Source organism: Ipomoea triloba, chromosome 9, assembly GCF_003576645.1.
Source record: "Ipomoea triloba cultivar NCNSP0323 chromosome 9, ASM357664v1".
In the NCBI taxonomy this organism is placed as follows: Eukaryota; Viridiplantae; Streptophyta; class Magnoliopsida; order Solanales; family Convolvulaceae; genus Ipomoea; species Ipomoea triloba.
In genome coordinates, this window is record NC_044924.1 from 1,173,339 (window position 1) to 1,191,315 (window position 17,977).

The following is a 17,977-nucleotide window of genomic DNA, read 5'->3' on the forward strand; positions in this document are numbered from 1 at the left end:
AAAGACGAAAACGATGTCGTTCGGAAGCAATGATTTCTGCCATTAGGGTCAATCATTAACAAGTGGAGTATTTAATAATTTCCTGGGTGACATACAGAACTTCAATAAGTATTGGGCCTCACGTTGCTCTGACAATGAATTGTGTCGAGGGGATCATGCTGGGCAAATTAGGCAAATCATTCTGGGGTCCGAATCCATCTTTTAGTATAAAATACACAATTTATATATTGAATATTTATAATTCATATACTGAATATTCATAATTAAATTTTTATAATTTACATATTGAATATTTACAATTTGAATTGCTGTGAACATTCAGTAGGTAAAATTGTGAATATGCAGTATGTAAATTGTAATATGTCCACCTTACAAAGTAGACTTTGATCTAAAAATAATTTTCAGATTATGTATCTGGTGTTGATACATATTTTGTATTTACAATTGACCGTTTATATACCTATAGCTTTCATATTGTGTGTCAAGAATTATCAAATTATATATTTTTTTCTAAACATTATAGTACTACGGATACTATTTAAAATTAATATCACTCTGTATCTCATTAAGTGGTTGTAATATGTTCCCTATTCAGCCTCCATTCCAAAATCTACGATGAGTTTGGTGTACCTAATAACTTGGGCTCTCTTCTCCAAAAAAAAAAAAAAGAACTTGGGCTCTATGTTATTGGGCCGGCCTTGACTGTACATTGCGAACTTAGCCAGTTCACTAGTAAATTATAATGTGAATCATCATCTACATTACAATGTTACAATGTGAATTATGAATAAATATTTATTTTTAATATATTAAAATGTATATTATTTATGTATTAGTTGATCATTATTTGATTAACCTTCTTTACTCTACAAGATGAACTAAGGTCTATGGTAGAATGATTGCAGCTTACTAAAGTCAATAGAGGCCGTTTAAAAATAAAATAAAAAAAAAAAAGTCAATAGAGGCCCCAAGTTGAGGTCTTAAAATGTCTTAAGATATAATTTAACAGATTAATTAATTTAGAGCAAATACCATTTTTGGTCCCACGACTATTAACAAAATGACAATTTTGGTCCACATATTTAATTTCTATCAACCACGACTATTGTTTAGTACCAATTTTGATCCCATGACTACTGTTTTAGTGCCAAAATTCATCACGCCGGTCACCCATCCATTTAAAACGTGTCGAAATCTAAAAGTTTTAAAGGTATTTTCGTCATTTTCAACTCAATATCCAAAATTGAGCATAAATAAAGAGATTTAAGCCCTAAAATCGATCACAATTCACAATTCTCAAATTAATGTAAAATGAGGAGAAAAACTGTGAATTTTGATCGATTTTAGGACTTAAATCTATTTATTCATACTCAAATTGAGATATTAAGTTGAAAATTATGAAAATACCCTTAACATTTGTAGATTTTTACACATTTTAAACTGATGGGTGACCAGAACGATGAATTTTGACACTAAAACAATAGTCGTGGATAAAAATTGGTACTAAAACAATAGTCGTGGGACCAAAATTGGCAGAAATGAAACATGTGCACCAAAATTGTCATTTTGCTAATAGTGGTGGAACCAAAATTGGTATTTGTTTAATTAATTTACATCAAAATAATTAAATTTATTCTGTAGGAATTGGTTATATCTTAAGCTAAAATTCATCTTACAAATAAATACATATTTATTTTTAGTACTATAAATTTATTTTAAAGTGGGGTAGACTAATAATTTGCATAATTGTACACGCGGAGTCGCGGAGTAGTCGCAATTTGTCAAAATGATGGACCGATAAATAAATTTCATTAATTGCCCTATCAGACTCGGGTCCCACGAGATGGTAAAATTCAGGCAATTAACCAAAGTCGACAGCGGTTCAGCCGCCCAAAATCAACCATAAATCCAACTACTACGTATTATTCAATTCTCCAATCGACCTTAAACTCAGCCACATCTTCATTCTTCAGTCAGTCCACAGCCTAAAAATCTTATCATGGCTTCTCCTCCAGCCTCAACTAAAGTAGTTCACGATTTCTTCCCCATTTTTCGCGTCTACGATGACGGCCGCGTCGAGAGGTTTAAGAACCATGTTTCTGTCCCTCCGACCGACGACCCAGAAACCGGCGTTCAATCCAAAGATGTCGTGATTGTACCAGAAAACAACGTCTGGGCCCGCCTGTACCTTCCCAAGGTCACCGACGGCGCCGAGAAATTCCCCGTTTTATTCTACATCCACGGCGGCGCGTTCTCCATCGAGTCCGCCTCCTCCGCCACCTACGACAAGTATCTCCACGCCGTGACGGCCAAAGCCAACGTCGTAACCGTTTCCGTCGAGTACAGACTGGCACCGGAGCACAAACTCCCGGCGTGTTACGACGATTCCTGGGCGGTTATGCAGTGGGTCGCGTCGCATGGTAAGGACGGTGGACAAGGATCCGACCCGTGGCTGAAAACCCACGCGGATCTCTCCCGGGTTTTCTTGGCCGGCGATAGCGCCGGAGCCAACATTGCACACTACATGATGGTGAAGGCAAGCGAGGAAAAATCTCAAGATTGTCTAAAACCCGTGGGGATGATTTTGGGCCACCCGTATTTCGGAATCAGCGGCGAACCCGATAAGCTCTGGGAGATTGTTTATCCTGACTGCCCCGCATCCGGTGACCCGATGGGGAACCCGGCGGCCATTCCGGGTCTTCTCTCGCAGCTTGGCTGCTCGAAAATTCTGGTGTGTATTGCGGAGAAGGATTTCATCAGAGACAGAGGATTGAAGTATTATGAGGCATTGAAGAACAGTGGCTGGGGCGGCCACCTGGAGCTCGTGGATTCCGATGGCGAAGAACATGTTTTTCATTTGCTGAATCCGACATGCGAGCAGGCGGATTTAATGATGAATCGTGTCGTGGCTTTCCTGAAATCCACCTAAATTAAATTTCATCCTCCTGTATTCAAGTTTTTATTTCCTATTTCTTGTTGGCCGGAAAATCTAAAGTTATTATCAGTGATAAATAAGAAAAAAAAAATATATGAATGATTAGATTTCAGTGCACTATATTACTGTATTTTTCATTTAATTTATAACCGTTGATCATCCTATAGGAACTCGTGGGATTAATCCTTATATTTTATACTAGAAATCACAAATAACACATATGTATCTACTTAGTTATTACCCACCTTGGATGCATACCGTCTAGAAATTCTCAAAAATTTACCTTTATGCTTCTGCAGCCAGCAATGTTGACAAAATAGTCAAGGGCCGATCAAACTTTGTGGACGACGGAACGAATTGACACAAAGTTGTTATTATGAAAATACTTCTAGACCTCTAATCTCAATTTTAATTTGTATTCACATATTCAAATTCTAGTTGTCATTTACTAGTTAGACTTTTTCATGCACATTTTGCCAGATAGAATGTCTTGTGCATATTTCAAGTAATAATGGTAAGAGTTAATTCCATTTGTATCATATATGTTTACAATATATAATTCACTTTTAGTACTTTTTTATAAAAACATTTACAGTTGGTCATAATATTATTGTGACATGATCATTTCTTATTCTCTATATACAAAATTGTTTTAATGCAGTTAACTACAAAGACATTTCGATTTTCAATTACGAAATTAAAAAAATATATATAGTATGATCAACTCACTTTGTTTAAAAATGATCGAAATGCCTATGTATTTAAGAACATTTCAATGATTTTGTTGATGGATGATAAAAATAAACATGCTACATTAATAATAAGATAAAATGTATATATTTTAATAAAAAATAACTAAAAATGAAGTGTCACATATAAATGTATGGTAAATTAACTCATAATATAAATGTATGATAAATTAACTCATAATTGTAATTTCTCTTGGCACCCAAACAAAATTGAGAGTATAAATTATTAGCAAATTATCAAATTATAAATAAACAATACGGCGGCTGTTGACTGAAACACAAGAATATCTGTTTGCTCTGTTTTTAGTCAAAAAAGATTATATATACCACTAATATACTGTCTACTTATGTGATCTAAGCAATGACATCTCACAGTTTCATCATCACAATCTTCAACTATAAATCCAACTACTACGTAGTACGTACTCTTCAATCAAGCGTAAACACAGTCAGCCCTCAGCCTAAAAATCTATCATGGCTTCACCTCCAGCCTCAACTAAAGTAGTTCACGATTTCTACCCCAGATTTCGCGTCTACGAGGACGGCCGCATCGAGAGGTTTCACAAATATGTTTCTGTCCCTCCCACCGACAACCCAGAAACCGGCGTTCAATCCAAAGACGTCGTCATTGTACCAGAAAACAACGTTTGGGTCCGAATGTACCTTCCCAAGGTCACCGACGTTGCCCAGAAATTCCCCGTTCTAGTCTACATTCACGGCGGCGCCTTCACGCTCGAGTCCGCCTCGTCCTCTTCCTACGACACGTTTCTCCACTCCGTAACAGCCAAAGCCAACGTTGTAACCGTTTCAGTTGAGTACAGGCTGGCCCCGGAGCACAAACTCCCGGCGTGTTACGAGGATGCCTGGGCGGTTATGCAGTGGGTCAGGCAAGGATCCGACCCGTGGCTGAAAACTCACGCGGATCTCTCCAGGGGTTTCTTGGCCGGGGATAGCGCCGGAGCCAACATCTCACACTACATGATGGTGAAGACAGGCGAGGACAATTCTGAAGATTGTTTAAAACCCGTGGGGATGATTTTGACCCACCCGTATTTCGTGGGCAGCACCGAGGTCGATAGGATATGGGATTTTGTTTATCCTGACCGCCCGGCCTCCGGGGACGACCCGAAGGCGAACCCGGCGGCCATTCCGGGTCTTCTCTCGCAGCTTGGCTGCTCGAAAATTATGGTGTGTATTGCGGAGAAGGATTTCATAAGAGACAGAGGATTGATGTATTATGAGGCTCTGAAGAACAGTGGCTGGGGTGGCCAACTGGAGCTCGTGGATTCCGATGGCGAAGAACACGTTTTTCATTTGTGGAATCCGACATGCGATCAGGCGCATTTATTGATGAATCGTATCGTGTCTTTCCTGAGCAGCACCTAAAGTTAATTTTCATCCTCCTGTATTCAAGTTGTTGTTTCCTATTTCTGGTTGTTTGGAAAAACTTTTACGTGTTGTTTGTAAATCCAAAAATGACTTTCCTAAATCATTTTTGGAATTTGTATGTGTTTGGATATTCAATAAAAATAAAAGCTAAAAAAAATATTGATTATGATCCACAAAAAAATAGCTCAATTTGACAAAAAATGTGTTTTCTAGAATTTTTAGTTAGATGATATTTTCATAATAAATTATTTTTCTCCAACTTATTTTATCTCTCATCGCTTTTATAGTTTTTAGAGTATTATTATCACCACCATCACTGCCACCAGATATTGCCACTTCCGCCACTACCACCATAAAAATTGAGTGCCATTGATAAAACCAGATCTCTTGTTTCCAAAACCAAAGCTTTGGTTTCCATCGGCTCTGGTTTATGGCTTCGGTTCTAACATTGATCACCCATAACCAAATTTCTATTGTGGGTAAGGAGGTGAAGAAGTTGCAGTTTCTCTTTAGTAGGTAGAAGATAGAGTCATGGAAGCTGAAGAAGCAGCCCAACAATGAAAATAAAGGTGTGTTTGGTTCGCACATGGGAATCGGAATCGGAATGGGTATCAAATACTTGGTAAGGGTAATGGGTTTTGGTAAAAGTATTTAGCATGTTTGGTAGTTGGGTGGAATGGGAATGATTATTAATAGTTGGGGAAAAAATGAGGAAGGGAAATGAAACCCTTATTTAATAAGGGTATAGGTTTTCTCATTAATGGGGTACTCCAAACCCATAATAGCATTCTCAAAACCTATCAACCAAACATTAACAATCACTTTGATACCCATACCTTATACCAAAAACCCCTAACCAAACACACCCTAAGTTATTTTTTAAAAAGTGGCTTTGTTTCCCTTTAGACCGAATATTATTTCGGATGATTTTAATTTTCTTTACTTTGCCAAACACGGGAAATCTTAAAATCACTTTTAAAAGTCATCTTTTATGAATTTTAACACATCTTAAATTTTATGATAAAAATACTTCGTTCACGCCCTATAATAATCTTAATTTTATACATATTCGTTCACGCCCTCTAATAATCTTAATTTTATATACATATTCAAACTATTGTGGTATAATCTTAATTTTATACATATTCAAACTATTGTGGTAATTTGTTAGATACTGTTCTCATACACGATTGTAATTTTTTCGACCTTTAAAAAAATGTAAAAATATATATAAATTATTAGCAACTTATGAATTTATAAATATGCACAACATACAACTGTTGTTCGTTGATTGAAACGTATATAAGATATATGATTATCTATTTGCTGTCATTTTCATTGTTTCATTATATATACTGTCAACTTATGTGATCTAAGCAATGACATCTCACAGTTTTATCGCGATCTTTTGCTGAAAATGGGTTTGGCGGCCGCCAGGCCGGCACTTCACTCCGTTTCTATCACATCACATTTTATTAGTCAATTGGTTCCACCATAAAGGAATAAATACACTTTGTCACTTAGAGACATTGACCAATTAGAATAGGTAAAGAATTTTTTATGGGTGAAAATTTGGAAATTGGCAGGATAAATTGCTGTTTATCTTTTTTAATGGCGGCTCTTAGACATGGGATTTAAAGTAAAGTTGGATACTTAATACAAAAAACCAAATGCAGTTTGGTCATTAAAATCTACGTCGCTCTCTGATCTATTGCACGCAATTACAAAAGCCAAGTTTTACGTGGCACGAGCTAGTAGCCCAAGCTGTTTACGTGGCGTACAATATAAGCGGCGTTGTGATCAATAATTGGCTTCAACAACGGCAAACAAATCAGAGTAACAATGGCTGCACTCGCAAAAGCAAACTCCGCCGATGTGCTTTATGATTTTTCAATAATGAGAGTTTACACCGACGGCCGAGTTGAGAGGTTGGCCGGAAAAGATGTCTTCCCGGCTGGGTTAGACGCCGAAACCGGAGTTCAGAGCAAAGACGTGGTTATCTCGCCGGAGCTCAACATTTCTGCGAGGCTCTACCTCCCCAAAACTGCCGGTACTGATGGACGGAAACTGCCACTTCTCGTCTACTTTCACGGCGGCGGGTTCGTGATTGAGTCGGCCTTCTCTCCAACCTACCAAAAGCATCTCAACTTGGTGGCCGCCGAAGCTAACGTCGTCATCGTTTCCGTTAACTATCGCCTAGCCCCGGAGCATCCTCTCCCGGCTGCCTATGACGATTCTTGGTTAGCTCTCAAGTGGTTGGCATCTCATTCCCATGCCGGAGGCCAGGACCCGTGGCTAAATGACTACGCCGACTTTGACCGGTTGTTCTTCGGTGGCGATAGCGCCGGCGGCAACATAGCACACAACATGGCCATGCGGGTCGGGTTGGAGAATCCGGGCGCGGGCGGTATCAATCTTGAAGGGATTTATCTAAACTGTCCGTTTTTCTGGGGAAAGGACCCGATTGGTAACGAAGGTGACAACGTGTACGTAAGCTCTCTTCTTGAGAATCTATGGAAGTTCGTGAACCCGGGCACGACGGGGCTGGATGACCCGTTAATTAACCCCGCAGCGGACCCGGACCTTGCTAGGGTCGGGTGCAAGAGGGTTCTGGTTTACGTTGGCGAGAAGGATCCGTTAAGGAATAGAGGTTGGCATTACAAAGAGGCCCTGCGGAAGAAGGGGTGGGATGGGTACGTTGAGGTGGTGGAAGCTAAAGGGGAAGATCATGTTTTCAATTTGATTAATCCAACAAGTGATAATGCCATGGCCATGGTCAAGAAGTTGGCCTCTTTCATCAACAATGTATAATCAATCACCTTAGTTTCCTCAGTCTTAAAAGCGATGACACGTGTTACCACCGTTTTGAACGGTGCATATATGTTTGCCATGTAACGTTAGATTTGTCAAAGCGATGACACGTGTTAAATGTATGTTACTACTGGTTTGAATTATGCAGGTATGTTTTAGATTTGTCAAACAGTCAATCCATTGGGACCAAGATTCATATTACATTATCAATTCTGGTCCAAAAACTATAAGTATGCAGTTATAACTATATGCGCCCAAAAATTATAAGTATGCAGTTATAACTAGATGCGCAGAATAAGCTGTCTACCAGGTAGACGGAGGAGATATAAAAAGTTACAAAAAATTAATATCATTTTATACGAACTCATGACCTCTTCTACCACTCGACACAAAATTATTGGCCTACGTTGAGATATGATTTCTAGAATCTTTGTATATTTCTCGAACTTATCAGAATCTTCGGGCTCAATTACAAATTTGGGCCTATAAATACAACCTTTGATTTCATTAGCTCTCTATTACATCGTTATCATTTCTTAAGAGTGGTGTTGAATCATGTGTCTCATATTTAACGTGACTCAAATATCTGGATCAACATCTTTTGGTATCCATTTAAATTTTAAAAGTTCCAAAATTTGTTTAAAAATTCTCTCATAGAAATATAAAAAATATTCAGCTGGACCTATATATGCTACTTGTTAGGCCCATTATGCGCTTCTGAACTCTAAAGGCCCGAAAATTAAAGCCCAATGGATCGGACACGGGGCGCAAAGCCGCAGACTTTGAAAAGATATGTCGCCGTGCTACTAAAAATCTATATTGACGACAAAACTAATTTCTTTCTTCCAAGTTAAAAATCATATATGGTCTTGACAAACAATTTAAGGAGTTTGGATACTCTTTCACGTTTTTAACGAAAATTTTGGTCGTAATGTTATAGTGTTCGACGGCTAGACACGTAGATAGATATATAAAATTATAATTTAATTTAATTTCTGAAAAATGTTATGGTCCTGATTTAAGTATCACATGACTAATTTATAAAATTATAAGTGAAGATTTACGAAATGAAGTTTATTCGTTAACAAATGATAATTTTAGAGACAACTCAATTAAATTAGTCAAACTGTTGATTTGTTATAAATTTAACTTTTAACGAGAGTGGATATTAATCACATTGGTTGAGCGAATCAATTATGAATAATGTATACTGATTTATTTTATTGTGGTCATTTACTGATTAAGATCATAAAACTAGATGTCTAGATTAATTTAATACACTCATCGAGTAGTGATTACAAAACTTTAATTGACAAATAATCAAATAAATCAATTTGAGTTATTCATAATTAATATGTTAAACTAATAAGTTGAGAAAATAGTTATGAACAGATACTGCATTGTAATAGAATTAGTAATATTCAAAAAAAAAATGTTAAACTAATAAGAATAATAAACTAATACTCTGTAACATGTAAAGTTGAACTTAAAATTTTGTAGGTAAATATTTGATTAATTGATGTCATTCTACACTTTTTTTGTGAAGCTGGCCCGAGTTGTATCAATTAAACATCTACTCTATAGATGATCTTGCGGCCGAAGTTACCATTAACGACGTGCATATTAAAAGCCCCATTTCACTCATTGCCAGTCCAGGCCTCATCTATCTCGTTCATTTCCGTCTACTTCTTCTTCTTCTACCATGGAGAAGGCGGTTCTGCTGCGTTCTCTTTCATCTACTACACCACTCGCCTGTTCTATAATCTTCGCTCGCCCTTACAACGGACTAGCTCGATTTACATCTATCTCCGCCAAGCGCCACCGTCTGCTCCACAGCGTCCAGCGCTGTCGCCGCTCCACGCTCTTCGACAACCACCTCCGTCTCACCTCCACCGCCGCTTCCCCGGCTTTTCACCTGAGAAGGCACTTTTCCTCTCTCTCCGTCCGAGCTGTTGCCACTTCCTCCCCGCAGCTCTCTCCAGGTACTCTTATGTTTCTCGATTGAGATTCGATTCCTAATCTGTTTAGTTTGGTAGTTTTAGGGCGTTTCATGTGTTTTTTAGATGGTATTGGAGCTGATGATGAAGTTGCCGAGAAGCTGGGGTTCGAGAAAGTGTCTGAGCAGTTCATTGATGAGTGTAAATCCAAAGCTATTTTATATAAGCACAAGAAGACCGGCGCCGAAATTATGTCGGTTTGCAATGACGATGAGAATAAGGTCTTTGGTATTGTTTTCCGAACTCCTCCGTAAGTACATTCTCGTATCTAATGTACAGTACATTTATAGCTTTGGTAGTGGTGCAATTAGTGAGCCTTTCTATTTGTTGCTTTCTTTTTGTAATGGCCTCGTTGCTGTATTGAGAATTCTTTCACCATAGAATTGTCAATAACCAATCTACTACTAGAGAATTTGACATATGCAATACAGAAAAGGTTCAACTGAAGTTTGGCAAGTCTGTGGGCATGAATGTAGTTTTCAGTGAAAGGAAACGCATTGAAGCAACCTTGAATTCGTCCATACTTTTGAATAACAGAAAAACTTTCTGGATTCAACTTCTAGTATTGTCAATGCTGACACCTTGGTGGTGATGCCTATGCAGGAAAGATTCAACTGGAATTCCTCACATATTGGAACACAGTGTATTGTGTGGTTCAAGAAAGTATCCCCTAAAAGAACCTTTTGTTGAACTATTGAAGGGAAGCTTGCACACTTTCCTAAATGCATTCACCTATCCTGATAGGACTTGCTATCCTGTTGCTTCCACAAATACTAAGGTATAACATATTCTTTCAAATAATCTGTAGAAATCGTGTTTCTGTCTAATGCATACTTACTGATCTTTGAACAGGATTTCTATAACTTGGTTGATGTGTACTTAGATGCTGTATTTTTCCCCAAATGTGTGGAGGACTTTCAAACCTTTCAACAAGAGGGTTGGCATTATGAACTGAATGACCCTTCAGAAAACATAACATATAAAGGTCTTTTTGTCTTCTTGTTGTTGTTGTTCTTTTTCTTCTTTTTTTCCAGTTATATGTCCTCTCTCACCTTGCCTTTTCATAAATAAGAAATTATTTATATTTCAATTTCAGGTGTTGTTTTCAATGAGATGAAGGGGGTTTATTCACAGCCTGATAACATAATGGGTAGGACGTCCCAGCAAGTAAGGGTTCCTAACTTTCACACCTTTGAAAAATTGCTTTCTAGTTGATCCAAGACAATCTGACAATGTGTCAATATTTCTATTATGCTGGGTGGCTGAATATACAATTGAATGTGATTACTGAAACATAGATAAACTGCTCATGTTTTAAATTAATTTTGTTATATATATATAGTGGTTGCTGACTGAAGAAATCAGGGAATTGAAAAATTGAACAAGGAAATGTGTTATTAAGTTTTTGCACATTGTTGCCTGCAGGCCCTTTTTCCAGATAATACATATGGTGTCGATAGTGGTGGAGATCCACTGGTCATTCCCAAGCTCACTTTTGAGGAATTTAAGGTGTGTAGTGCACATTCTGCTGTTTCCATTTAATGGGCTTTGCATTTTAATATATGTGATAGCCAGTAGCTACATCTGCAGTTTCAAAAATGCAGTTCCTGTGTTTTATTCCGTGCAATTATGCATGTTGATGGCTCGATGATATAATTGGTACAAAACCAAGACTAGTTAAAATTTAGAAGCACTTTGTTTTTGTTTTGTTTTTGAGTCCCGCATGTTGGTATGTGCTTTTGGTTTGCATTTTGCTTCTTTGTGGAACATAGAGATTATGTTTTAGAGTGATCCTTAATGCAGAGTAATTGGTTCATTTCTATTAAGATCATCCCATATCTGATGCATTTGTATGTTTAGGGAAAGGCACATAGATTCTGTAACTTTTTTACCACGTTACCATAGAGTTATATTTTTTGCTGTATCATAGCCTTTACACAGTGCATTTAGTTGATGGTCTATATGTTTTCTGTAATTCTGTCAAAGCTAGAAATTTAATGAATTGTAATTTTCTTCTAACTTGATGTATACTTCTTTCTAAAAATAATTATACAGGAATTCCACCGCAAATACTACCATCCTAGCAATGCTAGAATATGGTTTTATGGTGATGATGATCCAACTGAACGATTGCGCATCTTAAGTGGTATGATTCCTACCTACCTTATTCTTCTGTCCTTGCTTCTGGGCCAAAAATTGGATACTAATGTAAATCAGCAATGAATTTCACAAGGCATTTGGAGTTTCATTTATTTCTCTACCCATATAATAATTCTTGCATCTTATATTGGGTATCTGATGCTATCATTATTCTTATTTTGGTTGCCAAATTGTTTATTGTTTTACAAGCTCCTTGTAGATGCTATGTTACCCAAAGAAAAGATAGGGGTAAATGGAAAACCAGTTTTGTTTAAAATGGTTCTCAAATTTCAAGAGTATGATAGAAGTCCTAAACTTATTTCACCAGCACCATTTGTGTATGTTATGTCAATTAGCTACTCCATTTGTCCTAAAAAACGTATCCTCTATGATTAAGAAGAGGATCTAGGCCATGTTTTTAATGCCATTATAATCATAATTATATTGCATGCATTTTACTTTTACCCTTCATCAATACAGTAATTGCTTTCAGTTGTCATTGATTTCAATCTAAGAAAATGGGATGTGGTTGTAATTTGGAAATAACCTAGAAAAAACTATGAATTTATTACGGGGGGACAATTTTCACTTGTCTTCCCAAAACCCAAAGTAAAAAGCAGGACACTTTTTGAGGGAAGGGGGAAGTACAATAGTAAATTTGCAGCTTATTTAGTTTCTTCAAATCATGTTTTACAGAATATCTGGACACATTTGATGCTAGTTCAGCACCTCAAGAGTCGAGAATTCATCCACAGAAACTGTTCTCTGAGCCACTTAGGATTGTTGAAAAATATCCTGCAGGGGAGGGTGATGACCTAAAGAAAAAGCACATGGTTTGCATTAATTGGCTTCTTTCTGAGAAGCCACTAGATTTGGAAACTGAGCTTGCTCTGGGTTTTTTGGATCATTTGCTGTTGGGAACTCCTGCTTCTCCTTTAAGGAAAATCTTGTTGGAAAGTGGTTTAGGTGATGCTATTGTTGGGGGCGGGGTAGAAGATGAGCTTCTTCAGCCTCAATTTAGCATTGGGTTGAAGGGTGTTTCGGAAGAAAACATTCAAAAAGTAGAAGAATTGGTAATGAGTACCCTAAAAAATTTGGCAGAAGAAGGTTTCAATTCAGATGCTGTGGAGGCATCAATGAACACAATTGAGTTCTCTCTTAGGGAGAATAACACTGGCTCATTCCCTCGTGGACTGGCGTTGATGCTCCGCTCCATTGTAAGGGATAAATATCATTTACTAATCTTTGTTTTCTTCCTTTTTATATGCACTCGCATTATGTTCTTATTCTTAATGGCACTTCTTCCAGGGGAAATGGGTTTATGATATGGATCCATTTGAACCACTAAAATATCAGAAACCTCTTGAAGACCTGAAATCCAGAATAGCCAAGGAAGGATCCAAAGCTGTTTTTGCTCCTTTAATAGAACAATTCATCTTGACTAACCCACATCGAGTGACTGTTGAGATGCAGGTAGTTATTGTAATGATTTTGTTTCATGTAAGATGGTAATGTGTTCTTGTGTTTTAAAAAATATATGCTATTACATAACAGCCTGATCCTGAGAAGGCTTCCCGTGATGAAGCAACTGAAAAAGAAATCCTGAATAAAGTGAAATCAAGCATGACACAGGAGGATCTTGCAGAGTTGGCACGTGCTACACATGAGCTACGACTGAAGCAAGAAACACCTGACCCTCCAGAAGCCCTGAAAGTTGTACCAAGTCTCTCTCTACAAGATATTCCCAAAAAGCCTGTACATGTTCCGATTGAGGTAATTGAGTTCCTTTTGTTATCAGTGGATTCAACAACATGCTTGCTACTCTTCTTAGTCTAAGCTTATTGAAGTTGTGACTGTAGGTTGGTGATATCAATGGAACAAAAGTTTTGCGACATGACCTCTTTACAAATGATATCCTTTATGCTGAAATTGTTTTCAATATGAGCTTGTTGAAGCCAGAGCTTGTTCCATTGGTTCCACTTTTCTGGTGAGTTTCCTGCTTGAAAATTGTGCTCCATCTTTTCTTTGTCTTGCTATTATTATGTGACAAGATTTGTAGTGGGTCCAAAAGTGAAGTGAATGATTAATTTTTCATAGATATGAAATCCTATATACGTATAAAATTGAGTCTTACTTCTATATTCTCTTTTGAAGAATGCTCTCAATCATCATGATTCCTATCCTAGGCTTTCCAGTATGTTTTATGGTGAGCAGCCTGGAAGTCTACTTGGTGGCTATTATGATAAAACTTTATATGGATCCAATATTGTAAAAGCTGAAGGGTCACACTTGTGTGAGACCGTCTCACGGATCCATGAGATGGGCCTGGTCAATATGAGAAAAACGTAATACTAATTAGGAATAAAGTGTGTGTTACTTATAAGGGAATGATATACTTTTGAGGACAAATGTAATACTTTTACATTTTGATATAAAAGTATTACATTTTCCCTGATAAGTAATGTTGGCAAGTGTTTGTTTCAGTATAAGTATTGCATTTTCATATTGACCCGACCTGTCTCACTCAAGTTTTTGCCAAAGCTGAAATATAGTTAAACATTGGACTTTTTTTTTCTTCTTTTTTCGGGAAGTTAGTAGAATACAAAAATGGTGAAGTGGAATTTGTGTTCCAGTTGAAATGTTTTCCAAGCTGAAAAATAGAAGCAAAATTCCAACTTGTCACACTTTTTAACAAAGTTGGAAAACATCTCCACTGTGTTTTCAAAGCAGAAAACAGGCAGGCAGACACTATGTTTTACTGTTCACCCTCCTTTTGCTTTCTGCCTGTTCAGCTGCTTTTTTGTTTCCTCCCTATTCTCCGATTTTGTTTTCCAATTGGAGTATATTGGGTTTGGACAGTCAGTTTAATACATATGCAGATAGACATATATGCTTTGACAAAAAAAATACTGGTCTTATGAATTGCTTAATAGTCAGTCACTGCTGGAGATGGGAACAAAGGACTTGGACTTTGTTCAGCTGAATCAGTTGATTGGAAGAAAAACTGGAGGGATTTCAGTGTATCCTATGACCTCATCAGTGCGGGGTAAGGTAGATCCATGTTGCCATATGATTGTTCGAGGCAAATCCATGTCTGGACGAATTGAAGATCTATTCAACTTGGTAAGTCCAGTTTTCACATGACTGATTGCAAGTGATTAATGGTTATGGTTCAATTTGTAGGGGAGTTTGAGGCACTTGAGTAAAGCTTTTCTTACTATCCATTGGCAAATTAACGTTTCACTATCCATTCATTTGTGGTTGCTGTAGATGAACTGTGTTATTCAAGATGTCAAGCTCACTGACCAAAAAAGATTCAAGCAGTTTGTTTCTCAAAGCAAAGCTAGAATGGAGGTATCTGATTTGTTTAATTGTTTTGGGAGAAGAAATCTGATGTTAATATGGGATATTTCCTATTATCTAATTTCATTGTCTTTTCATTCCAGAACCGACTAAGAGGCAGTGGTCATAGCATTGCAGCTGCTAGGATGGATGCAAAACTTAACGTTGCAGGGTGGCTGTCTGAACAAATGGGTGGTGTCAGGTTAGAGATATGATGTTTTGTTTTGTTTGTTTTTTTATTGGATGGTTTGTGGGGAACTGGGAATAGTACTGGGCCCAAAAGTCAGTTGATTATAGCCTACAAGCTATGATGCTAGTATTTCTGTCTAATGGTATTGATCTTTGAGCAAGAGTAGATCATTTTAATTACTCCGTATTTTCTAGTATAGCTACCAGTACTGTGGAGTGATCTTAAACACAGGATTGGTTAAACACGATTCTCTAGTATCTGCAATCATGTATAGCTTTTATTAGTAATAATTTAATTGCCATCTCCTGATTGCCAAACATTATGATACTAGTACTAGTAATCTGGTGTATTTTGTTTTTTTGCTCTCACCTCTTGATGTTGAAGAAACTATGAAGCAGACTTCATTTCCCCTTTGCAAATGTGCAATTTAGCCACACTGTGTAGTTTATCAGCTTTATCAGATCACTTGAAGTAATACTCTCTCATTGAATGTGCTTGCAGCTATTTGGAATTTCTGAGAAACCTTGAAGTAAAAGTTGATAACAATTGGCCAGAAATTTCATCATCTCTTGAAGAGATACGGAGATCCCTATTTTCGAAGGATGGGTGCCTGGTTAATCTAACAGCTGACGAGAAAAATCTAATGAATGCTGAGAAACATGTTGGTTCATTCCTCGATTTGCTTCCTAGTAAGTCTCTAGCAGAACCTACAGTATGGAATGCACGGCTTTCTCCTACAAATGAAGCTATAGTTGTCCCTACTCAAGTAAGTTTATTCTCTTATGTATTGCTTCTAAGATTTTTTATGCTTTTTTTTTTTTGTTAATAAAGATAATAAACCTACACTTTGTTTCCCAGGTAAATTATGTTGGGAAAGCAGCAAATCTCTTTGATGCAGGCTATAAACTTAAGGGTAGTGCATATGTTATTTCAAAGTACATAAGCAATACATGGCTGTGGGATCGTGTACGAGTCAGTGGTGGAGCTTATGGAGGATTTTGTGATTTTGACACCCACTCTGGTATACTTGTTATTGCCTGTCATTTGCAGTTATTATTCTTTACTTCCATTTATTCATCTCTGTACTTTGATATCTCTTTCTTCAGGTGTATTCTCATTTTTGTCTTATCGCGATCCAAATTTGATGAAGACACTTAATGTGTATGATGGAACAAGTGATTTCCTGAGAGAACTTGAAATGGATGATGATACTCTAACGAAGGCAATTATTGGAACAATTGGTGATGTTGATGCATACCAGCTACCTGATGCAAAAGGATACAGTAGGTAAGAATTTTCCTATACTCCCATATCTGTAAAGAACTTCCCTTTTTGGCAATGTGAACATTTGTCACATTTAGCTAGTATTCACTGATAAGATGAAAAGGGTTGGTGGAGGAATTTCATTTCTCTTTTTGATGTACAATATCTACCTTAAAGCCAAACAAGTGGGGTTGGTAGAGTACATTAGCTATAATAAAAGTAGTTATGGAGGTTCATTTTTAGGAAGTAGGCAAATATTCAAATCTGTTTAGTCTAACATCAAATGCCTGTGCACTTAGCATAATAGCTAATGGTTTTCACTGCTTTCAGTTTACTTCGATATTTATTGGGGGTTACTGAAGAAGAAAGGCAATTGAGGCGCGAAGAAATATTATCCACAAGGTAAAACAGACTTGATTTATATTTGTGGGTGTCAATCTAGAATATGATTTGTAAAGTGCTGTGATGTTTAATTTACATTATCTTGCAGCCTCTTGACAATCTCTCTTTTAGCTTTAATTCATAACCTAATAATCCAGAAGGTTCTCAGAAGTGTAAAGATTAATCATAATTTATTAATTGTTACATGAATTGGGTCATAAAAGTCATCCATTCTTGCATTCAGTCTTTTGATACACTGATAGAATAAATGAATGCATTGGAATTGGATTAGTGGTCTTATGACTCTGAGTTTCAAAGAAACAATGAAAACATATTTGGGTTGTTTTTCTTGTATTTAGGCTGGCCGATTTCAAGGAATTTGCAGATGCAATCCAAGCAGTAAAAGATCAAGGGGTCGTGGTTGCCGTGGCTTCACCAGATGATGTTGATGCTGCCAACAAGGAACACCCCAACTTCTTTGAAGTAAATAAAGCACTATGAGAAGAGTAATTTTTCCTTTCCTGATTGTCTTATCACAAATTCACACAATAGATACACCCCCGCAGTACCATCATTTGTCTTGCACTGAACAGCTTAGGAATAACAATTTTTATCCCCTCCCACCCTCTCCCTTTTTTCTTTTAGTATTTGGAGGAGTGGTGGAGGTTGGCACCTCAAACTAAGTTTTATTTGTAGATACTTCATATATTGCCTGCATGAGATTTGGAGTAAAAAGTTTCTGAGGTGCACATTACCCTTTTACCAGATGTGAATGCAATGA

General features: G+C 37.2%; 4 protein-coding genes across 4 annotated transcripts; all 4 read left to right on the forward strand.

Moving 5' to 3' along the window:
- The first annotated feature begins 1,914 nt into the window (after positions 1-1,914).
- On the forward strand, positions 1,915-3,055 carry LOC116028529 (2-hydroxyisoflavanone dehydratase-like). Its single transcript, XM_031270262.1, has one exon. It carries the CDS (start codon positions 2,000-2,002, stop codon positions 2,927-2,929), a length of 930 nt encoding a protein of 309 aa, XP_031126122.1. The 5' UTR covers positions 1,915-1,999; the 3' UTR covers positions 2,930-3,055.
- Positions 3,056-4,104: 1,049 nt separating this feature from the next.
- On the forward strand, positions 4,105-5,274 carry LOC116028843 (2-hydroxyisoflavanone dehydratase-like). The gene has a single exon (XM_031270672.1). The coding sequence runs from the start codon at positions 4,159-4,161 to the stop codon at positions 5,068-5,070; it is 912 nt and encodes a 303-aa protein (XP_031126532.1). The 5' UTR covers positions 4,105-4,158; the 3' UTR covers positions 5,071-5,274.
- A 1,476-nt stretch (positions 5,275-6,750) lies between these two features.
- On the forward strand, positions 6,751-8,053 carry LOC116028663 (probable carboxylesterase 2). The gene has a single exon (XM_031270440.1). The coding sequence runs from the start codon at positions 6,916-6,918 to the stop codon at positions 7,882-7,884; it is 969 nt and encodes a 322-aa protein (XP_031126300.1). The 5' UTR covers positions 6,751-6,915; the 3' UTR covers positions 7,885-8,053.
- A 1,533-nt stretch (positions 8,054-9,586) lies between these two features.
- LOC116028508 (presequence protease 2, chloroplastic/mitochondrial) lies at positions 9,587-17,961 on the forward strand. Its single transcript, XM_031270238.1, has 19 exons — positions 9,587-9,866; positions 9,948-10,131; positions 10,485-10,659; positions 10,734-10,866; positions 10,978-11,048; positions 11,307-11,390; positions 11,937-12,027; positions 12,717-13,237; positions 13,329-13,493; positions 13,575-13,793; positions 13,880-14,007; positions 14,954-15,143; positions 15,291-15,374; positions 15,467-15,564; positions 16,054-16,318; positions 16,411-16,573; positions 16,659-16,839; positions 17,146-17,217; positions 17,556-17,961. The coding sequence occupies exons 1-19, from the start codon at positions 9,587-9,589 to the stop codon at positions 17,695-17,697; spliced, it is 3,246 nt and encodes a 1,081-aa protein (XP_031126098.1). The 3' UTR covers positions 17,698-17,961.
- Positions 17,962-17,977: the final 16 nt, after the last annotated feature.

What these genes read in the sequence shown, in the direction of transcription:
- LOC116028529 (XM_031270262.1), top strand. Translation starts at nt 2,000, where the DNA reads ATGGCTTCTCCTCCAGCCTCAACTAAAGTAGTTCACGATTTCTTCCCC.
- LOC116028843 (XM_031270672.1), top strand. Translation starts at nt 4,159, where the DNA reads ATGGCTTCACCTCCAGCCTCAACTAAAGTAGTTCACGATTTCTACCCC.
- LOC116028508 (XM_031270238.1), top strand. Translation starts at nt 9,587, where the DNA reads ATGGAGAAGGCGGTTCTGCTGCGTTCTCTTTCATCTACTACACCACTC. An exon ending in ATTGTTTTCCGAACTCCTCC is followed by an intron (nt 10,132 to 10,484) that starts GTAAGTACATTC and finishes ATGCCTATGCAG; the next exon opens with GAAAGATTCAACTGGAATTC. An exon ending in ACGATTGCGCATCTTAAGTG is followed by an intron (nt 12,028 to 12,716) that starts GTATGATTCCTA and finishes CATGTTTTACAG; the next exon opens with AATATCTGGACACATTTGAT.
- LOC116028663 (XM_031270440.1), top strand. Translation starts at nt 6,916, where the DNA reads ATGGCTGCACTCGCAAAAGCAAACTCCGCCGATGTGCTTTATGATTTT.